The sequence below is a fragment of the Emys orbicularis genome, chromosome 16 (assembly GCF_028017835.1).
Source record: "Emys orbicularis isolate rEmyOrb1 chromosome 16, rEmyOrb1.hap1, whole genome shotgun sequence".
NCBI classification, from domain to species: domain Eukaryota; kingdom Metazoa; phylum Chordata; order Testudines; family Emydidae; genus Emys; species Emys orbicularis.
In genome coordinates, this window is record NC_088698.1 from 24,787,251 (window position 1) to 24,811,281 (window position 24,031).

Consider the following 24,031-nt stretch of genomic DNA (forward strand, 5'->3'; position numbering starts at 1 on the left):
CTATTTCCAGCTCTGCTACTGGGCAGCCTTGGGCGGGTCACTCCCCTGCTCTGTGCCTTTGTTTATCATACGACCCCTTGTCTACCTAAACTGTAAACACTTTGGGGCAGGGACTGCCCCTCTCTGTGAGCCCTGGTCTCAGTTTGGGCCTCCCGGTGCTACAGTAAAACCCATAAATCATTTGCTCATCCCTGTATCTGGAGACCCCTAAACCCCCATGTGAAGAGCTAATGCTTTGCCTTGTACTATGTCCAATCGCACCTCTCAATGTGTACTTTCCTAAAAGCGGCCCAGAGGAGGCTTCTCCACAGCCCTAGCAAGCTTACACTGGTGCTAAATCTGGAGTCACTCCACTCAAGTAGAATGGCTGTGGTGTAAAAGGGAGCAGAATTCTGCCCCCAAGGTGCTAGCTCTTGTGTTGCAAATGACTCCGTTCAGATGCTGAGCCACTGATGGATGGTGTGTCAGGAATCTGTACTGAATCTGGAAAAGGGGCCATTAACTGCTTGCTGAGGAACAGTGGAGGGAATATAAAACCAGTGGGATTTTCATTCATCACACTAAGAACAATGCCTAGATTTGCTTGTTAATGTCTTGGTGACAGCGCAGTTAAATAATACATATTCAGAACTCTGGGCTGGCTGATGGAGTGTGAGGATGGACGCACTGTAGGGTTGATCATCATGGGCTCAGTATGCTCCTGATGAAATCAATAGGGAAAAAATCCCATTGACTTCCCGGGGAAGTAGTGTTGAGCCCTAAGTGGAATCCTGATGCCCGTTAGGTGCCCATAGAAGGGCACAGAAGCAGTGGAACTGGCACCATTTTGCTGCAAAGATCCTGCTAATGCGGAGGAGCTCTAAGCCTCCTTTGCACACTGCCCCTTCGCCTGCCTTCCTGGACCAGGCTCTTTGTCCCTGAGCCTGCAGAACGGGAGCGTGTTCTCCTGATGCTGTTCGTCCTTCAGCAAAAGTCTTCTGTTAGGACTGTGGGGAAACTTTGGCTAGCTAATATCTGTCATTAACGTCTCTGCCACCCAGCTCTTGCCTCGGTCTGTGTGGCCTTTTAAATAGCTTGTTACAGTTGTATTACGATCTGATAAATGCAGCAAGGAGCGTCAGCAATTACATTGTGTGTCAAGTGTTAATCAGGCAGCTTTCGTGATCGAGGCATTGCTTTGTGTCTGTACAGCGAGATGCCGTGCCCAGAATACTTTCCCCAGCGCTGTTTCATTCTGGAGATGTGTATGTTAATCAGTTAACGCAAGAGGAATGATGTCACTCTTTTCGATTCCCAACTCCGTTCTCCCTGCAGTGTTTTGCTCCCGGTCGTCTCATTCACTTGTCTAAATATGACAAGTGTGGCAGCCAAACACATTCAGCTTGATTCTGAGTTAATCTCATCATACACACAAGCCTTCAGCAACATCAGCCTATATAGGCGGCGTCTGATTGTGCCAGGACATCTTGCTTTTGTGCACCAGGATCTGTGATAATGGGCCTTCGCAGTGAAAGACTGCCTCTAGTTTTGTGGGCACGATCTTGTGCCCGCAATTAATTGCGCCTGTGGTTAATCGGCGTGATGTTTTGTACCAGGCGTGCGCCAGAGTCAGTGTCAGTAAGCCAATAGGTGGATGCCTAAGGAGAAATGAGTGCACACTTGTGCACCGCTCGCTAAATGCCTGCGTTGCACAGCATGCTGTTTGGGATTTTTCAAAGTACTCAGAGTTGGCCTAACTCTGCTCCTATTGATAATCTCACCCACTGTTTTTAAGCGTTCATACGTTTTTAATACCCCTGCATCAATATTCTCCAAGATCCTAGTGTTTTATAGATCTCCCAGAGACCTGAAAATTCTAGGCTCATTGGGGTTAAACTTCTAAATGTTTAATATTGACCAGTCCAGGGACAGGCTTAACTCATACAAATTAGTGAGGATGAATGCACAGCCATGGAAACACATATAGTACTTAGCATGCAGAACTAACACGTCGTGACCTTTGTCAGACGGGTGCCCAAGCCTCAGAGTGTGCAGCTCACTAATGGCATTGATAGACTCCAGTTGGCTTTTGTTGACTGGTTTGTATTAGTTACAGAACTGAGGCTTGTTTAACTTCAACTTCCTCCCTTCTTTTAAAAAAAAAAAAAGAAAGACGACCAGAAATTAAATGCAATATTAAAAGTTGACAGTTGGGGTGAACTACTTTTAAGGTTGAATCCTTGCATGTAAACATTACATGACGGTCTTTTGAATTATGTCATCACCTAGACTTTCTCAGACATTAGTATAATGGTTTTGTTTTTGGAACTTTAGATACATGTGTATCTAAAATGTATACAGATGTAAAATCATGTAATTCCAGTCTGTTCCAATGTCTGTGTGTAAGGGGCAGAGTTAAGGTGGTTGTGGTTCAACCATAGCTTGAAGTGCAGCCATTGCAGTGATGTATTTTTGCATGATATTGTTCTGCTACCGCACTGGTGAAGCAAGTTTATAACTTTATAATGAGATGCTACATTTAATTTTACAGGTAGGGATCTATACAACTGCAATCTATGGAGCTGTGATAGCATTATATGAACAGTGCTGGCTACAGAATGGTGTGTTTTCCTTTCTTAATGAATCTAGCAGGAAATCTACAGTACAAGCCATTGTTTCCGAACGGAAGGGATCTTGCATGGAAAAGTCCCTTTTTGGCAGTTGTCCCTTTTTATGAGTAGGGATGAACGTTTTTCTTAGCACGCAGGCCATATGTTACATCCCATTGATACAGTGCTTTACAAACTGCAGCATTTGTGTTCATGGAGACATTCCCTGGCTGTGGTCCGTAGATCACTCGCTGATGGCCCCATGGGGCTGACTCCTCCTTGTTTCCAGTTGTGAAATGGCAATGAAAGTAGCTAAAAATACCATATTACTGCATCAAGCTGCTTTCCCATTTAAGCAGTGGACTGTGGGTGCCACAGGGGTGTCGTAAGGTGCAAGGGCAAGTTGGATGATCTCTCTCTTCAGATGTGGTGCATGCTGCGGAAAAAGTGTGCGAACCGTGGTATTAGCGGGGATCCGAAGTCCTGGTCTGCCGTCACAGTGGTCTCTCATAGAGCGGGGGAGCTTCTAGCTAGCAACCCACTTTCGTTAGCTCGGGAGCAGAGCGGCCGTACGTGGTTAAAGGAAAAGCCACGTAGAGAGGGCAGCCTTCTCCATAGTGTGTTCTTCAGCCTGATAGTTTGGCTTGTGTGGTTTCTTAGCTACCAGACTGACCCGTTAGTGGAGCTGATCTTTTAGCTTTCAGGGTAGAGCTTGTGCCTTTGGAGCCTAAGGATAAGAGTTATAGAATCATAGAATATCAGGGTTGGAAGGGACCTCAGAAGGTCATCTAGTCCAACCCCCTGCTCAAAGCAGGACCAATTCCCAACTAAATCATCCCAGCCAGGGCTTTGTCAAGCCGGGCCTTAAAAACCTCCAAGGAAGGAGACTCCACCACCTCCCTAGGTAACGCATTCCAGTGCTTCACCACCCTCCTAGTGAAATAGTGTTTCCTAATATCCAACCTAGACCTCCCCCACTGTTCATAAAAAGTTCAAATCCTCCGCTTCCTCCCGGTGTAGCTGATGGGGCATGTCTGCCTCAAATAGCCGAGCCCGACAAGAGGAGTTTAAAGAAGCTTAGTGCACAGGAACAAATACCATTGCAATGTGTAAATAAGCAACTTTTTTTTTTTTTTTTTTTTTGGGATCAAACATGCTATAATCTAAGTCCCATTTAAGGCAAATTTTTGCTTTCTTTTCATCAAATTCGTACATTCCAAGGCCAGAACGGACCATTGTGATGATCTAGTATAACAGGGCCATGCTGGAGAGAGAGCCATTGCATTCCCAAATATATGTTGCAAGATACATTCTGGCAACTTCACAGATATCCAGGGACTAGCAGAATCCTCAGCACCAAGGCGCTTTCATAGAGATTTTGATGGGTAAAATGCAAGCCAATTAAGCTGCATCTCTTCACTGCTCGTTTTCCGTTTGTAGCTAATTGAATTGCCTCATTGGTAGCTGAAGTGATCTGGGGCTGATTGGAATGTAGCCTGCCTTGGTGAGAAAAGAAACCAAGTGGAGATAATACAACTGACCACTGGGTGGCTTCCATGTCTGCGAGATAAACCTAGCTCTGAATGCTGGCGCGGTCTATTTTGCAAATCTCTGGTGGGACAGATTGTTGGTCGTCACTTATAAAGCGCTATCACAGCCCCACCGCCACCTCTGCTACAGACTTTGAAGCATCCCCTCCCTCTATATGAAACGGTCATGTATCAAAGGACCCAAACAGAAGAGACTTGGAAAAACGGGGGGAAATCAAATGGGCATCTCAGGGATTTAGCTGCCCAGACACGGGAAAGCCTTGCCCCCTGCCTGACAATCACAGCCAGTTGTCTTGGCGGGGGGCCCTGGAGTGAAATGTGGGCCTACATCTACCATGGCCCTAGACTAAAAGGCTTGATATTGTGGTAAGGGGACCTCGAAGTGTGTCCGATGGCTCTCTGCCAGCTAGGGCTGTATGCAGATTACAGGCACCATTGATTCCCAGGCATCTCTGTGCCAGTCAGCAGGCAGACGTGTGAGCTGCAAATGCACCAGCTACTGGATCATCTTCAGGGGACGCCCAAGAAGGAGCAAATTACAAAAATCTAGCTGGGCATGGTTCACCTTTGAGAGGAAAGTCTGTCTGGGCATTCAGAGAGTTGGCCTTGCTGAGCCCCATCCCAGCATTATCTGTTAACCTCTTAGTTTTGAGTTTGGCGATTCCTCCTGGACCTGCCTATTGTAGGTAGACTTTTATACTGGGCTAAATATGCAAGAAAGAGGCGACCCAAAGAGCCATGTATTTTTTGCAGCATGTTTCTCTTTGCCCTTTGCTGGAACTGCATTTATTTGTGTTTGCGAACAAACTCTCTCCTTCCTCTCTCCACCTGCTGGATCCGTCAGTGAAGTCACTTATGCCATCACACACTATCCCTGTGAAGTGTCTCCACTGGGGGACCAGCGAGGGGAGACAATCCTTTGTTAATGAGGAGAGTGACAAGGAACCTTGTTAGAGAGAGAGAGAGAAAATGCTAGGTGAGCGTTATCGTTGGGGGAAAAGGCTGTCCTTTCCAGAGACTGATGTTCCTGGTTCATCTCTGGAACAAGTACAGCCCAGGCAGGCGGCAATGCAATCTCCCCACACTGAATCCACCCACTGGCCTCACCCCAGAGCTGGATGGACCACACCTGGGGATGGCAGGACAGTTCATTCTCTCCCATCTCTCTGGATTCTCTCTCTATCTGTCCGTGGCCTGTCTGATCCCTGACCACATGGAGATTTGCCAGCCAGGGTGCCGGTTGCGCTGGAGGTTTCTGAGATGTGGACACTGTTCTACTAAGAACAGGCCTGCTGCACCAACTCAGTTCACAGCGGCCACTCAATAGGCAAGGGACAATCGGAGGGGGAGGGGGAATGAGACCACACCAAGGCACCTTTGAAATCTCTACATGTTTTCTTCACTTGGCAGGAGTCCCTCTCCCAGCCCCATCTGGACTGGCTGCATAGTTCACTAGCACCACGATTCCACTCCATGCTTTCAGTTAGGGCTCTTCACACCTGTTGTTTTACTCGAGTTGCACCAGAGCCGTGAGCCAGGCTGCAGCTTGCAGCTGGTTTATTGAGTGGTAGTTCAAATGCAAACCAATGTGATGGCCCCCCGCTGGGCCAGAGTAGCCTTTGAGTATCGGGGGAGCCTGTGACTATTGGGGATGGGGGCGCTGGCCGCTCAGAGAGAGGGTGGAAATACCAGGGCTGACTCTGCTCTCATCTCCCCCATTACTGCTGGCGTAACACCATGGATTTCAGTGAGTTGCTCCTGACCTTATGCTGGGGTGAGTGAGGTCAGAAGCAGACCCCTGTTGCATCTGGAAATTTGAGATAGGGAAGGGGTTGCTATAAAATTCCAGGAGCCAAGTCTCACCTCTGCCCCCTGCCAGCTGTCTGCTTCTCCTCTGTGCATTGCTTGGGCATTAGCTTGGTGGAGCTTATCCCTGCTTCGGCTGCTCTGGGGGTATTTTTCCCTTCAGCATCTCCTGGAGCAGGAAGGGGTGGGCCAGGAATATGTTTTATCTGTGTCTTTCAGCAGGCCACGGCTGTGGGGCTCTCACCGTGGCTGCCCTTGGGCTGTCTGTGTAGAAGAGCTCTCTTGCCCACAGACCCCTTGGGTGGGCGGTAGCTTGGCATCTTTGGATTGGAGACTACATCACTGGGCTTGGAGACTACACATGTTCAGAACTTGGGCTTCACCTTGAGTGGGGCATGGCCAGTCTCTGTGCCATGGAGAGAACAGTTCTTTACAGCTTCACAGCTACGAGGGAGGCAGTGTGGTCTAGCGGATAGAGCACTGGACTGGGGCTGGCGAGACCTGGGTTCTATTCCTGGCTCTGCTGCTGGATGACCTTGCCCAAATCATTTCACTGCTCCATGCCTCAGTTTCCCCACCTGTAAAATGGAGATCATGATATTGACCTCCATTGTAAAGTCCTCTGAGCTTTACTGATGAAACGTGCTGTGTACGAGCTGCATGCTGGTGGTGGTATTACTCTGCCTGGTGAGGAAGGCTCCTTTGCTGCATGATTCAGTTATATTGGGGTGATGTCAGCTGAGTTAGTTCCAAATCACAACAATGTGAGAGGAGAATCCACCCCGTTGCACCCACACATCCTGCAGCGCGTGGAATAGTTTGAAACTCATCCTGGTTTGCTGGGCAAATTTTCATTGGTCAGGTGAACTCCCTGGGGCTGGTTAGTGGACGTTTAGCAGGTTAGTGGATGACTGCAGACGCGTGCTTCTTTTTTGATCCTGGGACCAAACCTGCAAAAGTGCTCACATGCAAATCAGCTCTTCTTTGTGGGTGTGCAAGGCCCTGGTATTTGCACACCTATGATCTGCATTTGCACTTTTGAGGCTCTGCCCTGGGATGATGTAGGGAATAGATAGTTGTAAATCTTGGGAAACATAATAAAGCCCTTGCATTTGCCGGATGAGAATGGAGGTGAGCTGTCAGCACGGCATGTGGGGGATTAGCAAGGCATCTCCCATCACAAAACATTGTAAGTGCATCCAGCTGTGCACAGGCATCGGTGTGAGAGGGGCATGTGCTTTGCTGTCAGAGAGGGGCCGGTATCAGCCCCCTCGATCTAAATACCCCAAAGGTTGAAATCCTTATCCAAATTTGGCAAATAGCCCCTGTCTTTTTATAGTGCACTTAACGGAAACCCAGCCCTCGGGCTGCCCAGCCTTGGGAGTGTTTGAAATCCAAATCCTAAGCTTGTGGCTCTAGCCCATCTCTAGCGCTTATTGGGATGAAGCGGTGAACGTGCTTCAAGAAGGATTTCCCCCCCCCCACTCCGCTGTGTTTTAAAACCCTGGGGGAGCTGCGCGCTGCCTGCGCTCCCCACGCTAAACCCTTCAAGGCAGCAGTGGAATTTTATCTCTTTTCCCCCCCTCCCGCCCCCACCTTCTAACCCTCCTGAATGCTTAACATTCTCTGTTTTATTTCATACGTGTGTATAAAAATCCATCTCCCCAGCCCCTTATCCTGCCAGGTGTTTTGCTTTATGTGATCAGCGCTGGGTCACCTCAGCAGCGTAAAGCGATCCAGACTTATCGGGCTGTTAGTACCAATCATTGAGAAGCCTGGCTTTGCTAGGGAGAGAGCTTTTGACTGGACATGTCATCTTTTATTTAGCTTCCCCCGCTCAGTGAACCCCTGGCTTTTTTCAGGCCTGTTTAATTAGTAACCACTGAGCACATGATGACACATGTTCCTGCTTTCCTAGTAAGTGCCAGGTAGTTTGACCAGGGAGGGGGATGTGTCTTGTGCTGGGGAGGGGAGAGGGAAACTAGCAAGGGAAGGAGCTAAGGGCAGCTCAGATGGAATGATCACATGTTCGTGAGAGGATGAATCCTAGAAAGGGCATCTCTCTCTGTCTCTGTCTGCTCCCCCTCCCGCCCCCTCATGCTGTGCTAGTGCTGAGGTAATTGTACAGAATCCAAACGCCTGAAAAGTGAAAGAGAATTCAGTTGCTGCCGAGAGCGGCCAAAGGGCTCCTAAATGAATAAGCGCTGAGGACGAGGGGACTGCTTGGGCAGCATGGAGTAGGTGCTGGCGTCTGGATTGTTTTCTGCAGCTCCTCTAAGGACTATGCGCGTTAAACTTAGCCAGTGATGCCCTTTGCCTGCAGTGTTGTGTTGCGGATCTGGGAGCTCTGCTGCTTTTAACCTTTTCTTTCCCCTGGCACCTTAGTGGGGAGGTGGTGATGGTTGAGTTTAGCAGCAGTTTAAAAAACAAAAGGTTTTGAAAAAGCAGGGAGAAAAATGAAGCATGGGACTGAAATTGTGATCGGCAAGAGAAATAACTTCTCTTCCTATCCCCTCCCCCTTCTTCTTTGCAGAAAAAAGCAGAAGCGGCCCACAGGATCCTGGAAGGACTGGGTCCCCAAGTGGAACTGGTAAGTCTTGTCTCACAACATGGGGATTTGGAGGGCAGCCAACTTTGGAGAGGTCTTGGGAGACCAGCGCACCATCCTATGTGTAAACCATAAGGAGGAAGTGTTCTGCTGGCCAGAATGTGTCACTGGTGTGCACCAAAGAGGAAGCAAAGCGGTTAGGGTGAATAATCACACACACACACACACACACACACACACACACACACACACACACACACACAACACCATGTAGCTCTGTTCTGGGAGCCTTAGCCTGCTTCTCCCTCTGCCAAAGGCAGAACAGTGGGAGGGACTTATCCAAAACCTGATTGGTGCCTGACACTGCAGTTGTGAATCCGTGACGCTAATGTTTTCCTCCACCACGTTCCTGGTACTATGCATTCAGTGGCTGGTGAACATCAGGATGCTGTGTGTGGGCGATTTCATTGTGGGCCCCCCTCCCCAGCACAGTTATAATAGGAGAGCATGCGGGGAGGGGGGCAGGAGAGGTGTCAGAAGAGCATGTTCCAGGACTGCCCGTTCTAGATCGGAATGACCTGTCAGCAATAACTCTGTGAAGTTGTAAGAGTCCAATTTCCGTCTCTCTCCGCTGCCTGGCGTACTTCTGGGAACAGTGAAAATTCAGTCATCGTTATTCATGGTTGCTGTCAAATTTCAGCTGTCCCCTCCCCTCTACCCAACACACCCTGCTCTGTCTCCAGCAAATGCCAGTGACTATATGATTCCTGAGCTGTAGGTGAAAACAGCTCATTGCGGGGCACTGTGTCGGAGCTTCCCAGGAGAACTCCCTCTACTCTATATAAAGGGAGCAGTTGGGTGGGGGGAGGATTGAGGGCCCAGTCCTGTATCGTGCTGAGCACCTTAGCACCCACTGACTGCAGCCTTATACAGACAGGTACTTTTAGGTCAAGTGTATGGTGGAATCTGCCAGATGAATAGCCCCTGGGAAGAGGGGGGTGGGGGATGAGCCGGCCTTGCCAGTTTTAATTCAGAAGTGTTTGGGATAGCATGGCATTAAGTGTGTGTGTGTGTGTGTGTGTGTGTACAGGAGGTGTCACAAGGAAGTTAATGATCCCCAGTTGGCCTCTCAGTTAGGGAGATCGCGCATAACTGTGTCTCCTTGTAGTCCCCAAGGAGTTAAATCCTTCAAAGTCTCTCTCTGCTCCTCCGGTGCTGGTCCTTTAAATGTGGTGTGTTTAAATAAATAAATGAATGGCACTGGGTGGTGTTTACTGAGGCTAAGCCTGTCTCTCTGTCCCAGCCTAATCGCTGTCCGTTCTGGCCCCCCTTCTGAGTGGGGCATGGAAACCTGGCCTGTATGCACATGCTGCAGGACGGGGCTTACGCTCTTTTCCCATCCCCCACTCGCTGCCATGTTGTGGTGAGCACAACCGGGCCCCAGCCACGACAAGGGCCCTCGAGAAGCTACTGGGACCCAAGAAATGAGGTTCATATGCAGCTACTCTTCTGAATCAGAAAGGAAATTGCTCTAGGAAGGAGGACAGAGCTTTCCATGCCTGCCTTGCTTGGTATTCCTCCTCTTTAGACGGTCTGGTGATATAGGCACATACAACAGTCCTAGGCGACCCTCAAGCCCTAGAGTCTCTTGTGCAGCTCTGGGTCCCTTAGAGCCAGTTGCATGTGAAAGGGCTGCAGATTTTTCCTGAGTTCACTCGAAATACAGCTGCATGAATTGCTCCCGGCTTGGCTGTGGGCATGGCGGTCTCACTAATATTAGTTCAAGAGCACTCTGGTTACTATATTCAAACAGAGGTGGTGACAGATAAACGTTGGCTTGATCAGGAGGCAGCTTGCCAGGTGCTGATTGCTCAAAGCAAGAGGTCACTGAGGAAATTGGTTAGTCAAAACTGAGAGAGGCAGGAGGTCATACACGCATTAGCAAACCGCGGATTGGGATCTGGGGCTGAGGGGAACATCCTGATAGCATTAAGGTGTTAATGGCAGGGTTGAATCTAGGGCTCCATCTCCTCAAGGTAGCGATTGTTTTTGAGTGGAGAGATTGAAACTTGTTTGATTTCTCTCTTGTTTCCAATGCTGGTGGGCAGACAGATTGGCAGTTTGAACATTGCAGTGCATTGCGCTTTCATTCGACTTCATTTTCAAAAGGGTGTCGCACTAGCCAAGTCCCCCATAACAAATGTAACTGTCGTCTCATTTTTCCAAGTGGACATTCTCCAGAAGAAATAGGCTATGCTCATCTTACCTTAGAGAAATACTAATTGGGATCCGTCACATGTGCATCTCTGCCCAATTAAGTATTTACAAAATCTCTCTTTCTGTGGGGTGTATATGGCCACAAGGAAAGACAGAGTTCGCTCAACCAGGGCACAGTTAATTCTGAAACATTTTACTATTGGTGGTCACCGATGAGATTATTGTATTTCTTATGGATGGGGGATGTCTCTTTTTGTTTCATCGTGGGGGCAGAATTAGGGTGATGTGGATATTGGGCAGATGAAAGTTTCTAGCCTATGAGCATATAATGACAAGTGATGTGTTGAACTGGATGTTGGCATTTTAGAGTTCCATATTTCTTAATCTTTGGGTTTCTTTTCAAGTGCTGTGTGGAACGGCATGTCATTAACTCAAAGCAACCTAAACTGTTAGTTAACAAAAAATGTTGTGTATGCAGTGTTGTTGTAGCTGTGTTGGTCCCAGGATACTAGAGAGACAAGATGGGGGAGGTAATAAAAGATATTCGATAGTGTCTCTAAAGTTTTTTCCTTGTGGCAGTATAAGAAAAAGCAGCAGAAGTTGGTGACGTTAATCAAACTGATGTATTTGCAAGGTTGTGTGTGCACAAGAATATATCATAACCCATAAGCAGCCGCACCAGCCATTCCTCCCTCCCCTTCCACCAGGAACTGGTGTTTACATGATTCATCAAACCCCTGTCGGTTCAATCTCGGTTTACCCAATCACACTGAAGAAAGGCATTTTCATTTATCAATGTGTTTTCTCGCCCTTCATTCCAGTCCTGGCAGCCCCCTTGCAGGAGCTCACGGCAGAAGTGCATTGTAAAGTGGCTCCCGCATTCCTGCAAAGAGAGCCCCTCCAGTGCGATTTTTGATCAGGAGGAACGTGCTGATGTGATGCGACACAGTCGCAGCTTGGGTTTTTCTCTTCCCAGCGGAGGAATTGATTCTAAGGATGGACCTACCCTCTCGAAGTTACCTGGACTTAGTAGGGCAGATGCCTGTTTCCCCTGCAGCTTTCCAAACTTGAATTAGTCAGCAGGTTCTTTGCCTGCACTTCAACAAGCAGATTTGGGTGGGTTAGTGTTAGAAATGTGCATTGGGGAAGGGAAGCTGCTGTTAACCTAGCTCCTGACTGGGTCATACCTGTCTTGTCTTGTATGCCCTTGCATTGCCAATGGGGGTTGCCACAGCATCCTTGTAGCACATACGTTGCCTGGGATACAGTTGTAGTCCGTTGCACTTCTGCATCATGACGCAGACCACCAGTACTGCTTCAATGAACTTCATTCGATTAGGGGTCTGACTGCATTGAGACTGCTTTCCATGTCGTTACCATGGAAAACTGTGACGTGAGCCTGATGCCTTCCATAGCACAGGTGCAGTCAGCATGTTCGCGCTGGGATGCTACGGCGGTGGGCACATCTAAAAGTATGGAGTCTGATCCTCTGGCTATCTCCTGCTTGCTGATCTATAGCGATTATTACTCTTCAATTTTACAAAAATTTTCTGTCGTTGCCCTCCTGGTGATATGGCAGTTGTGTTGACTCTGCCATGTAATTACAGAGCAGAATGGGGAGGTCAACCTTTAAAAGAAGGGGCAGAAACATAACAATGGCCATTCTGGGTCAGACCAATGGTCCATCTGTCCCACTACCCTGCTTGTGACAGTGGCCTGTGCCAGATGCTTCTGGCCTTTGGAGGTTGCGGGACAGCCAGAGCATGAGGTGGTGTCGATGATCATCTTGGCTAATAGCCAGTGATGGACTTGTCCTTCATGAATGTAACTAGTTCTTTTTTGAACCCAGTTATACTTTTGGCCTTCACCATATGCCATGGCAATGAGTTCCACAGGTTGACTGTGCATTGCGTGAAGAAGTACTTCCTTTTGTTTGCTTACACCTGCTGCCTATTAATTTCATTGGGTGACCCATAGTTCTTGTCATGTGACTGGGTAAATAACACTTCCCTATTCACTTTCTCCACACCATTCATGAGTTTATAGACTGCTGTCACATCCCCCCTTAATTGTCTCTTTTCTAAGCTGAACAGTCCCAGTCTTTTTAATCTCTCCTTGTATGGAAGCTGTTCCATACCCCTAATCATTTTTGTTGCCCTTCTCTATACCTTTTCCAATTTTAATGTATCTCTTTTGAGATGGGGTGACCAGAACTGCACACAGTATTCAAGGTGGGGCATACACGGATTTATATAATGGCATTATGATAGTTTCTGTTTTATTCATCTATCCCTTTCCTAATGGTTTCTAACATTCTGTTTGGTGTTTTGAATACCGCTGCACATGAAGCGGATGTTTTCAGAGAACTCTCCACAATGACTCCAAGATCTTTTTCTTGAGCGGTAACGGCTGATTTTGACCACATCATTTTGTATGTATAGTTGGGATTGTTTTTTCCAATGTGCATTACTTTGCACTTATCAGCATTGAATTTCATCTGCCATTTTGTTGCCCTGTCATCCTGTTTATTTAGATCCCTTTGTAACTCTTCGCAGTCTGCTTTGGGCTTACCTATCTTGAGTAATTTTGTATCATCTGCAAACTTTGCCAGCTCACTGTTCACCCCCTTTTCCAGACCATTTATGAATATTTTGAACAGCACAGGTTCCAGTACAGATCTTTTGGGGACCCCCTATTTACCACTCTCCATTGTGAAAACTGATCATTTGTTGCTGCCTTTTATTTCCTATCCTTTAACCAGTTAATGATCCATAAGAGAACCTTCCCTCCTATCCCATGACAGCTTACTTTGAATAAGAGACTCCTTTCAAAGGTTTTCTGAAAGTCCAAGTACACTATATTGACTGCGTCACCCTTGCCCACATGTCTGTTGACACCCTCAAAGAATTCTAATAGATTGGTGAGGCATGATTTCCCTTTACAAAATGTGTGATTCTTCCTCAACATATTGTGTTTATCTAAGTGTCTGATAATTTTGTTCTTTACTATAGTTTCAAGCAATTTGACTGATACTGCCTGTAATTGCCAAGATCGCCTCTGGAGCCTTTTTAAAAAATAGGCATTATGATAGCTATCCTCTAGTCATCTGGTACAGAGGATGATTTAAACGATAGGTTACATACCACAGTTAGTAGTTCTGCAGTTGCACATTTGAGTTCCTTCAGAACTCTCGGGTGAATACCATCTGGTCCTGGTGACTTATTACTGTCTAACTTTTCTATTTGTTCCAAAACCACCTCTATTGACACCTCAATCTGGGACAATTCCTCAGATTTGTTACCTAAAAAGAAAGGCCCACATCTCCCTCACATTCTCTGCAGTGAAGACCAACGCAAAGAATTCATTTAGCTTCTCCGCAACGGCCTTGTCTTCCTTGAGTGCTCTTCTAGCCTCAACCATCGAGGGGCCCCGTTCCTGCTTCTGATGTACTTAAATTTTTTGTGGTTTTTTTGCTAGTTGTTTTTCAATTCTCTCTTGGCCTGCCTTATTATACGTTTACACTTAACTTGCCAGAGTTTATGCTCCTTTCTATTTTCCTCACTAGGATTTGACTTCCAGTTTTTAGAGGATGCCCTTTTGCCTCTGAACTGCCTCTTTTATTCTGCTGTTTAGCTATGGTGGGTTTTTTATGATCATCTTAGTGTTTTTCGTTTTGTTTTGTTTGGCGTATACGTTTAGTACAGGGGCTGCATCTTTGAAAAACAAGCTTCTAGGACAGACAGTAGTAGTAGTATCCTACTATAGACTGAAAAAGTCCATTGGGTGGGTGTGGCAAGGTCTTAGATGCTGAAAAATTGTTGAGAGGGACACGCTGAGCCAGTGGAACAGCCATTAGCCCAAGCCTTTCAAAGGCTGTGGGATCGGGAATCGGATAAACACAGGCCAAACCAGTCCGTTATCTCTTTGTCATGGCTCTTTTCAGTAGTTGAACGTGAAACAAAATTACACTCAACCCTCAGTCCAACCTCAGCTGCATTACCATGGAGAGTGAACATGGCTGGCTTGTATTTAACCATGTTCAGAATAGAGACTTCGACCATAAGCCATCCATCACGCGCGCGCCTGGCTGTTTGACCACGCTTTGCCACAGATGTTAAATCGCTCGCAGATGGTTTAGTGAAAGTTTATGGATAAATTGCCTGCACAGTTGGATGGCGTTTCTGTGGTTAGACAGAGGCCAGGTCTACACTAACCCCCCCACTTCGGACTAAGGTACGCAAATTCAGCTACGTTAATAACGTAGCTGAATTCGAAGTACCTTAGTCCGAAGTTACCGCGGTCCAGACGCGGCAGGAAGGCTCCCCCGTCGATGCTGCGTACTCCGCTCGCCGAGCTGGAGTACCAGCGTCGAAGGCGAGCACTTCCGGGATCGATCCGGGGCACTTCCGGGATCGATCCGGGATCGATTTATCGCGTCTTAACCAGACGCGATAAATCGAACTCAGAAAGCCGATTGCTTACATCCGGACCCGGATGTAAGTGAAGACGTACCCAGAGATTGTGTTAATCAGTTGCTGTTTGTGGCTGGGCGATGGTTGGCTTTAACAACACAGCATGGGGTGTGCTCACAGACCCTTATCTTTAGAATTAGGCCAGTGGCTAGACATGTTGATTTGGTTTTGATCCCGAATTCATGGTTGTCTCTTTTGGTACTCGGGCTGCGTCCTGGTGCCATTCTCCAGCAATCTCTGTTGCACCAGTGGCTCTTGTGGCTTTCCCTGTTTCCCCTTCACGTTCTCTTGGCTGCGTACTTGGGTACGAGCTGGTTTATAAATGGTGTAAAACTGATTTTTAATGGGGGGAGGGGATCTTGTGCCAGCGTTCCTTATTCTTCCCACTTGGCCGGTGTAACTGAGCCCCCTGGCGGAAATCCCCCCCCCCCATGCAGAAAGAAGTATCTTGCGTAGTGCATCATATGCTGTGGTGTACAAAGCACAGAAGAGCCGCTCTTTTAACAAGATCAGTCCAGAGCAGAGAGGCCTGCCCTGTGGCACAGGGCTTGGCACAGCCCTCCAAGTGGGGCAGGAAGGCAAGCAGCAAAGGAAGATTTAAAAAAAAACCCTTGATTTGGGGAGGGTGGTAACTCTTATATGGTGCCGCACCCATTTACACCAGCCGGCTGTGTCATCTGCAGATGCCGCCGCCGCCACCAACCAGGTGGTGGTGGGGGATAGCTCAGTGGTTTGAGCATTGGCCTGCTAAACCCAGGGTTATGAGTTTAATCCTTGAGGGGGCCACTTAGGGATCTGGGGAAAAATCAGTACTTGGTCCTGCTAGTGAAGGCGGGGGCTGGACTCGACTCAATGACCTTTCAGGGTCCCTTCCAGTTCTATGAGATAGGTATATCTCCATATATATTTTATATCCACTGCTCTCTTATGGTCTCCCAGGGCGCGTTTTGCTTCCTCTCCTGGCTTCTTCATCTCAGACTTGTCCCCAGGGCCTTTTCTCTTTATAATTCCAAATGGATACAAGGGCTCTCTTTCCCATAGTCACCTATTCCAACCAGTAAAAGCTCCATGTCTTGATGATCCTTTCCAGTGGCTGTGGGCTAGGTGAGATGCAGAGGCAGGGTGAGGGCTAAGGAGCGGGGTCAGAGTGGCGTGAGAGTGCTGGGAGCTGTTCCCACCACTCAAGGCTAATCGGGGCTGCTGGGTTCAGGAGGCTGGATGTCTTGTCCTGTGTCTCATTATCAGCTGCTCTCGTCTTAAAAAAATGGACACTCAAGGCCTACTCCGATTGGTGCTAAGCACCCAGAGCTTTTAGGAAAGTCAGACCTAACCCTGAAACGGGGAGGAGTTTGTAATGGCTTCCTTATTTTGGGCATTTCAGCCAAGTCCTAAAAGCAGAGCATTACCCTGGGCTGGGACTGTGCAGCTGAGACGATGCTGGTGATCTGGGCAAAAGTTGAAGGATTTTCAATACGTTGTTGGTCCCATCAGGAGTTTGGCCTGATCTGATCTGATGGAAGGAAATGCTGGGAAGAGGCCAGCTGGATCGATTGCTTTAAGGCGGAGATGCACCTCAGCCAAAAATCCCAACTCTGACCCAGGGCCACCCAGAGGATTCAGGGGGCCTGGGGCAAAGCAATTTTGGGGGCCCCTTCCATAAAAAAAAGTTGCAATACTATAGAATACTATATTCTTGTGGGGGCCCCTGCGGGGCCCGGGGCCTGGGGCAAATTGCCCCACTTCCCTCCCTCCCTCCCCCCCCCTGCTCTGGGCAGCCCTGCTCTGACCTCTCCAAAACTTTGGGGAAGTTGGAATCCAGATCTGGACTGGACAGCTTGGGCCCAGCTCTGGTCAAAGCCAGCAAGCGACTGTTGGGGTGTGTTATGACCAAACCTTTGTGATAAATGTATTCCATGCCCCTAAGCCAGGGCTTTCATCATCTCAGAAAGATTTACCCATGTCCCTGATCTGGGAAAGGCCCACGTGTGCTCATGCTTTACTCACTAGTGCACAGTTAACCTAGGTTATGCCTTGGGCATGGCCATGAATAGCCATGGTGCCACTTCGGTGAATCCCCTGTCCCTGGATGACAGGTGGCAGTGCTTAACGTGACCATAATCCCGAAGGCACAGATTTAGTGACTGACTACATGTCACCCTTCAAGAGCTCCTTCCCTCCCAGAATCTCCAAGCACTTTATACACGCTAATGGATGAAGGGGGTCAGGTCTCCTTCCGCAGGAGGTGGCATATCCTCATCCTGCCGATAGGGAAACCGAGGCACAGTGGTTAAGCGACTTGCCCAAGGTTGCAGAGTGAGTGTGTGAGAGCGAGGAAAAGGATCGAGATCTCCTGACTCATCACTGCATGTTCTAGTCACTAGACAGTGCAAGGATGGGTGGCCCAGTGGGTAGGGCTCTAGTTTGGGACTTGACACTTGGGTTCGGTTCCCTTTTCTGGTGCAGATTTCCTGTGTGACCCTGGATTGAGTCACTTAGTGTCTGTGTGCATCAGTTCCCCATTGGTAACACGGGGAGAACAGCACTGTCCTGCCTCCCATGGGTGCTGTGAGGATAAGTATATTACAGATTGACGTGCTCCGATCCAATGGTGGTAGCCCTGAGACAGACCAAATCCTAATGCAATTGGAACCACGCGGGCTCTGTCTTTCTCTTGAGTGGCACCAGCATCTGACCCTCCCTGTGGCTCGCTCCCTCGGAGGCTAAGGCGGCTTGCCTTGAGTAGACATAACAATTTGCAGCACACAGACTGTTTTCCCCCCGCCCCCTTCTCCTATCCTCCCCCGTGTCATATGTTCCAAGGTACACTGCATTTTCGGTAAGTGAATAACACTCAGCTTCTCCTCCCCCCATTTCCCCCCTCCCCCCCCCCTTCCTGTGCTGCATGGTGTTTATATGGATTACAGAGCAAATTGCTTGTTCTTAGCCAGCTCCGTTGAGTGGTGCCTGCCTCCCACGGGCTGATCTTGGATGCACAGTGACTCAAGCCGCGTTGCTGTGTGTTGGTGAAGAAGCAGCACCTCCAGTATTAAAGGAGAGGGACAGAATGGGGCAGGGGGGCAGTGAGAGATGGCACTGAGCCCAGAGCATTAGAGCAGAATGGACTATGCTGGCGTATCTCTCTAGGAGCTGAAAGTCCACGCTGATACAGTAGCGTTTCTGACAGGCTGAAGTTTCTAAATGTCAGACTGTACCATTTATGCCTTCATTTTTCTTATTTATTTCAGCCATTATACAACCAGCCTTCAGACACCAGGCAGTACCATGAAAACATTAAAATGTAAGTATGTGGCAATAAAGTCTATTTGAAATGTCAGGTTATGCATTAGGCTGGAGCAGAGGAGATGCTAGCCTGCCCCCAGATCCCATTTCCCATTAAGGCTGAAAAGAAATAGCGTGTACCCTTTTAGCGATATTGTGTGGCTGCCATTGGTGCCCAGAGCATCGAAACGTCTTAAAAAGTACATCCGTCAGGAACAGCAGAGTTCGCAGGATGGTAAAGGTACCGTTTGATTTGTGTGCTGAGCAGTGGGGGGGGGGGGGGGGGGAAGAGACTCGGCTATCTTTGCGGGGAGGGAGTTTTAAATGAGTTGGTTAGATGGCTTGGTGCATTTTATATACGGGAGAACGTATTTTAAAAAAGGATGAATGGGGGCAGAAGTTGGAGAGCCCAAGTGGTGTTAGTGGCTGCTTGGAACCTCTTTGGCCAGCTGAGGAAAGCTGCTGGGGTGTTCCACAAGGTGCGCTAGGAGGCAACGGATCATCTGCAAGCAATATTGGGAAAACGTGCTCGGCTTCTTAGCCATTGCAAAGGGGGAGAACGAATGTGTAATGCTAGTCCCTAAGAAAAGCCACTGTGCACCCTGCTTCCCTCAGGTTTGTAATATGACCCAGGAGAGGACTGGGAAGAGCTTCAGATCAAATTTACAAAAGTAAGAGATCAACTCAGATCCTCTTGAATTGCTGGCAGGGTTTACACCCTCAGACGAGCAAGTGTGGCTGAAACTTGGCAGAATGCGGGAGGGGAAAAGGAAGATGTATCTGTACTGAGCACCATGGCAGTATTGTATGTAGCTTTTCAAGAGCCTGCACTCCTTAGTCACCTTTCTAACCTTCCCGTGCTGTTGAGTCTGACTGTGGATTCTTCTTTGAGCTCCGTTGTCTGATTGACAGCGTCGAGTCCAGGTATATTTCAGAATGAAATGGAAGCGCAGTTTTGTTTGACACATGCTGAGGTATGAAATTAACTGTCAGCTTTTTTGAATGTGTTTTGGGAAGGATAGATTGAAGTGAAAAGTTGGACAGTACTTTAAAGTGCCTCTTCTGTCAATGAGGCTGTAATTGAATGTTTAATAACAGATTATTACAAAGATATTTACCAAGTTTTAATAATCCTGTAGTCAATTACTTATCTTTTAAACCTCAATAAATGATTTGATAAACAATTGATATTTAGTGACTACAGTGAGTTACTGCAGATAGACTGAATATAACAGATAAACTTCTAGGTTTATTGTAAATTGAAATGAAAAAGGTTCACATGTGATCTAACAGTTCTTTTCTGGGTTGATTCTATACCGATGATTACTTTCAAATCACCTAGTTGTGCCTACATGGGAGACAGACACCTGTTCTAGTACCGAGCATACCAGCCATTTCCTAATATTCTGTGGCTTTCAGTGGAATGTTAATAGATGCCAGGCGAGTTGAAGTGAAGAAGTTAACATACAGCAACTTTCTTATTACAGGATTCAGGATGTAGTTAAATGTGTTATGAACTGACCTGATTTATAGGCATTTAACTGGTGTTCATCTCTGTGGTATCCATAAAGGGAAAGGATTGTCCAGCGGTGAGAATGGTAGTCTGGGAATCAGGAGAGCCAGGTTCAAGTCCCTTTTCCATTACAGACTTCCTGCATGACCTTAGGCAACTCACTTAAGGTAAAATGGCCAAAAGCACCTAAGTGATTTAGGAGCCGAGGTCCCATTGAATTTTCGCCTTTCTGTGCCTCAGCTCTCCATCTGTGAAATGGGGATGATAGCACTGCCCTGCTCACAGGGGTGCTGTGAGGATCAAGACATTAAATTCTGTGAGGCTCTCAGACTCTATGGGAATGGGGGCCATACAAGTGCCGACAGAGAGTAGCAGAATGCCTCACAGGCATTAACAAGTGAAGCACCCCCATGCGGTAGGAAAATATTATCCCTATTTCGCAGGTGGGGAAATTGAGGCACAGAAATTAAGTGCCTGAGGTCAGATCAGAAGTCGGTGGCAACTCAGGACCAGAACTCGTGTTTCTTAACCAAAAATCTATCCATCCTCTCCTTTATTTTAAGTGTTACTCTGGATTTCTTTACTTAGTTTAGCCTCTTCTCCAGTGATTGAGAAGTCTCGGCTGCCTTCAGCAGCGTCCAGAAACATAGATTATCTTTAAATCTCTGATTTTGTACAAACATAGTTAATTTTTCAAGTTCACGTTTGCTTGCCCTCACCTCCTGCCTAAATGGCCTCACTTCTGACTTTTGCACCCGAAGAGTTCATTTCCAGAATGATGGATCCATGCATACGTTGTCAATTACAGCCCGTTGATATTTACCAAGAGCGTCCCTACTGATTAAGTGGGATCAGAAAACATGTGGCTTTGATAATGCATTTACCTCTGTTGATCATCACTGAAGCTTGGCAAGCATTGCCAGAACCCTTCTGCAAGTACTCACTTGGGTTTTTAGGAGACACTGCTGTGGCTTGTTTTCCAATTGGTTCACGTTAAGCAAATGTTCTGCCCGTTGGGTTTAATGAGCAGGGGGATTTGCAAAGGAAACTCTTTGCCAGGAATGAACACAAATGTTAAAGCCACAGGTACTGATACTCAAAGTGGAAGTTTTATTTATAAACATCTAGTTGGGGAAGATGAAGCATGCTGTGGGATATACCTGACCAATGACAGTGGATGGGCAGCTGGAATTTTGAATTGCATGCCCCCAGCACACTGCACTCAATTGAGGAGTTATTAAATAGAAAAAGTAAAATGTAAGGAAATTGATGTGTGCTTATGGATGTTCCAGGGGCAGGAAAAGAGCTGTATTTCTCAGATGAATTACACATCGGGAATTATTTATATGGCTGTAATTCCTGTTCATAATTTTCATCTGACGTTCAGGTGTTAGGAAGTACAAAGCAGCGGAAGGAGAATAAGGTGCTAGGGAAGGACCCAGCCCAGGAAGGATGCTGCTACCTGGGGGTTTGTATTCTCTGAACGTTCACTTAGGGCTATATAGCTTAGCGGAGATCCATTCTGCAATGGGATGATGATGCTTGTTTTGGGAATGGAGTATTAAGCTACCATCCAGCAATGAGCTCTTTGCAGGCAGATCCCTATGCCTGCTGGCACAGGGGCCTGCCTTTTCAGAGCTCATGTCACTTGCTTTCTGGTAGATATGTTGCATCAGATTCAGTGTTCTTATTGGTTTTTGCTTTGCTTTGCCACTACTTAAACATGATTGTCTCGAGCCTATGGAAAGCTGTCACAAACTGCGTATCTGAAGTGACACTGTCAAATTGATAGCTAGTCAATTGTGAAAAGAATGGGTTACTAGTAGTTCCGGATATTACACCTGCCTCTGAGTCTCCCTGCCAATTTCTATGGTTTTACAATCCCATTTTCCTAGTATTTAAATGATTTTCCCCTTGCCTCTTGCTTTGTGACAGACCCATACAAACGGGGAACTAACTAGCTGCCTGTACAGGGGAACAGTGAAACTGATGGTTAGACACAAAGTGCTGTCAAATACACAGAATTAAACTCTGAAAAGAGAGAAAATGGTGTTCTCTGATCTTTCGTTCCTAGTCGTCTTAGAGATTACTTATAGCCATAGTGGGTAATATATTTCCAGGTAGCAGTGTACAGGTTTTGCTGTTACTGGTTTTTTGACATTAATGGTGTCCTTTAATGAGCATTTTTTATTATGGGTTTGATTGTCCTGCCCCCATAACTTACTGTGTTGCAATAAGCAAAAAGGAGACCTTAAGGCAGGCAGGTAGGTTTGGGGTTTATGCTCAGAGTGATTTGTTCAGCAAAAATCGGGAAAATAAACCTTAACATTTAAATTAAAAATGTAAAACCCTTCCTTTCTGGCCTATCACAGAAACCTCCCAATTAGCCATGTCAGCTGGGTATCAAAGCCAGTGAATGCATTCCTGGATCTAGGTCAGCATAAGGACCTGAAGCCATCTCTGTTCCAAATGCTCTCTTTTTAACAGTGGTCCCATCTGGAAGGTCTTGTTTTCTAGTGTCTTGGTTTACATATTTGCTTTGTTACCTGTTGTTGAATGTGCAGGGAAATTGGCAGGTCACATTCTTCCCTCTGTTTCTGTGCCCCAGCCTGGAGTTAAGGGATGTAAAACCAAGGCCCCAAACCACTCCTGGTACTAATGATCCCATGACACTTTTTGCAAGAAGAGAGCATGTGAAGCCGCAGCATCTCGACCAGATTCATTTTGGATGCTGGTATCCTGGCTACAGCTCTCTTCCAGTTTTGGTTGGAGATATTCTTCTTCTTCCCTCCCCACTCCTTTTAAAATTGGTGTGTAGTTTTGCTAACAAATAACAGCTGCCATCTTCCACCCCAGAGGTGGCTGAATTACAGTGGGAGGTGAAGTGATCCTCACAGAAGAGTCCTTGGGGAGACGTCTTCAGGATGGACAGGATAGAGTCGGAAGGTAGCATCACAAAGGTACAGCGGATTCCCTCAGGCTAAAGTACAGGGGGTTATCTGTTCCTGTGAATAACTTCACTTTAAGCAGAGGTTCACTATAACCAGACCTGCAGCTGGCCTATGCAGGGAAATAATCTGGGATGGCCATTCTCCTTAACTATCAACAGGATTTCACTGTAAACTGGTTCCCCTGTGTTAAAGGGTACGTCTATACTTACCTCCGGGTCCGGCGGTAAGCAATCGATCTTCTGGGATCAATCCCGGAAGTGCTCGCCGTCGACGCCGGTACTCCTGCTTCGCGAGAGGAGTACGCGGAGTCGACGGGGGAGCCTGCCTGCCGCATCTGAACCCGCGGTAAGTTCGAACTAAGGTACTTCGACTTCAGCTACATTATTAACGTAGCTGAAGTTGCGTATCTTAGTTTGAAGTGGCGGGTTAGTGTGGACCAGGCCAAACACAGAATGACACCATGTGTAACAAGTTTCACACCTGGCCTTGCAAGGACAGTCTAGCACTTTTTTCTCTAAATATGCAGATGATTTTTAATTTATAGTGATTTCTTTTTTGCTTGCAATTGGACAAGTTCTGTTGTCAGTTACGCTCCTCCTACTCCATGGAAGCCAATGGGTTTGCAGAGGGGTAAAACAAAAAGCAGTATTCCCTCCCACCCCATTTGTGCTTCTCTATAGTAATGTTCTTTGGATGGCAACACTAGTTTAATTCTTACTGTTTGGTTTGCTTCTTGATTGGGGTGATTCACTTATGTTAATAAACCGGACTTGATAGTTCTACCCTTCTTAAAATGTTACCAGTGTCTTTTATTTTCCTGGAGCTTGGTGCTGGGTCTTTTCCTTTGTACAGTGAACATTAATTTCATGCCCCAGTTCATGCCAGTGTTTGCAATTTCGAAAGCTTTTAAGTCTTATTTAACTGCTTTGCTATGTTCGGTTCCCCTTCTGCTTGGGTCTATTTTGGTTCACCTATGTAAGCAGACTTTAGAGCGAGGACAGTTAATTTTGTATGCTACATCTGCTGCGTGATCTAAGGCGCTGTCAATAAGTTTATGCCTAAGACTTTTGACCTACCTTAGAAATGTTTACAAGCTGCTGGGGAATG

At 47.1% G+C, this 24,031-nt stretch overlaps 1 protein-coding gene across 1 annotated transcript in view; it reads left to right on the forward strand.

Moving 5' to 3' along the window:
- The window catches only part of NCOR2 (nuclear receptor corepressor 2), a 290,178-nt gene that overhangs the window by 99,028 nt on the left and 167,119 nt on the right, over positions 1 to 24,031 (forward strand). Inside the window, exons 6-7 of the mRNA XM_065417750.1 lie at positions 8,478 to 8,534; positions 18,427 to 18,479. Of these exons, the coding sequence (XP_065273822.1) occupies positions 8,478 to 8,534; positions 18,427 to 18,479 (110 nt within the window). The remainder of the gene's footprint in view (positions 1 to 8,477; positions 8,535 to 18,426; positions 18,480 to 24,031) is intronic.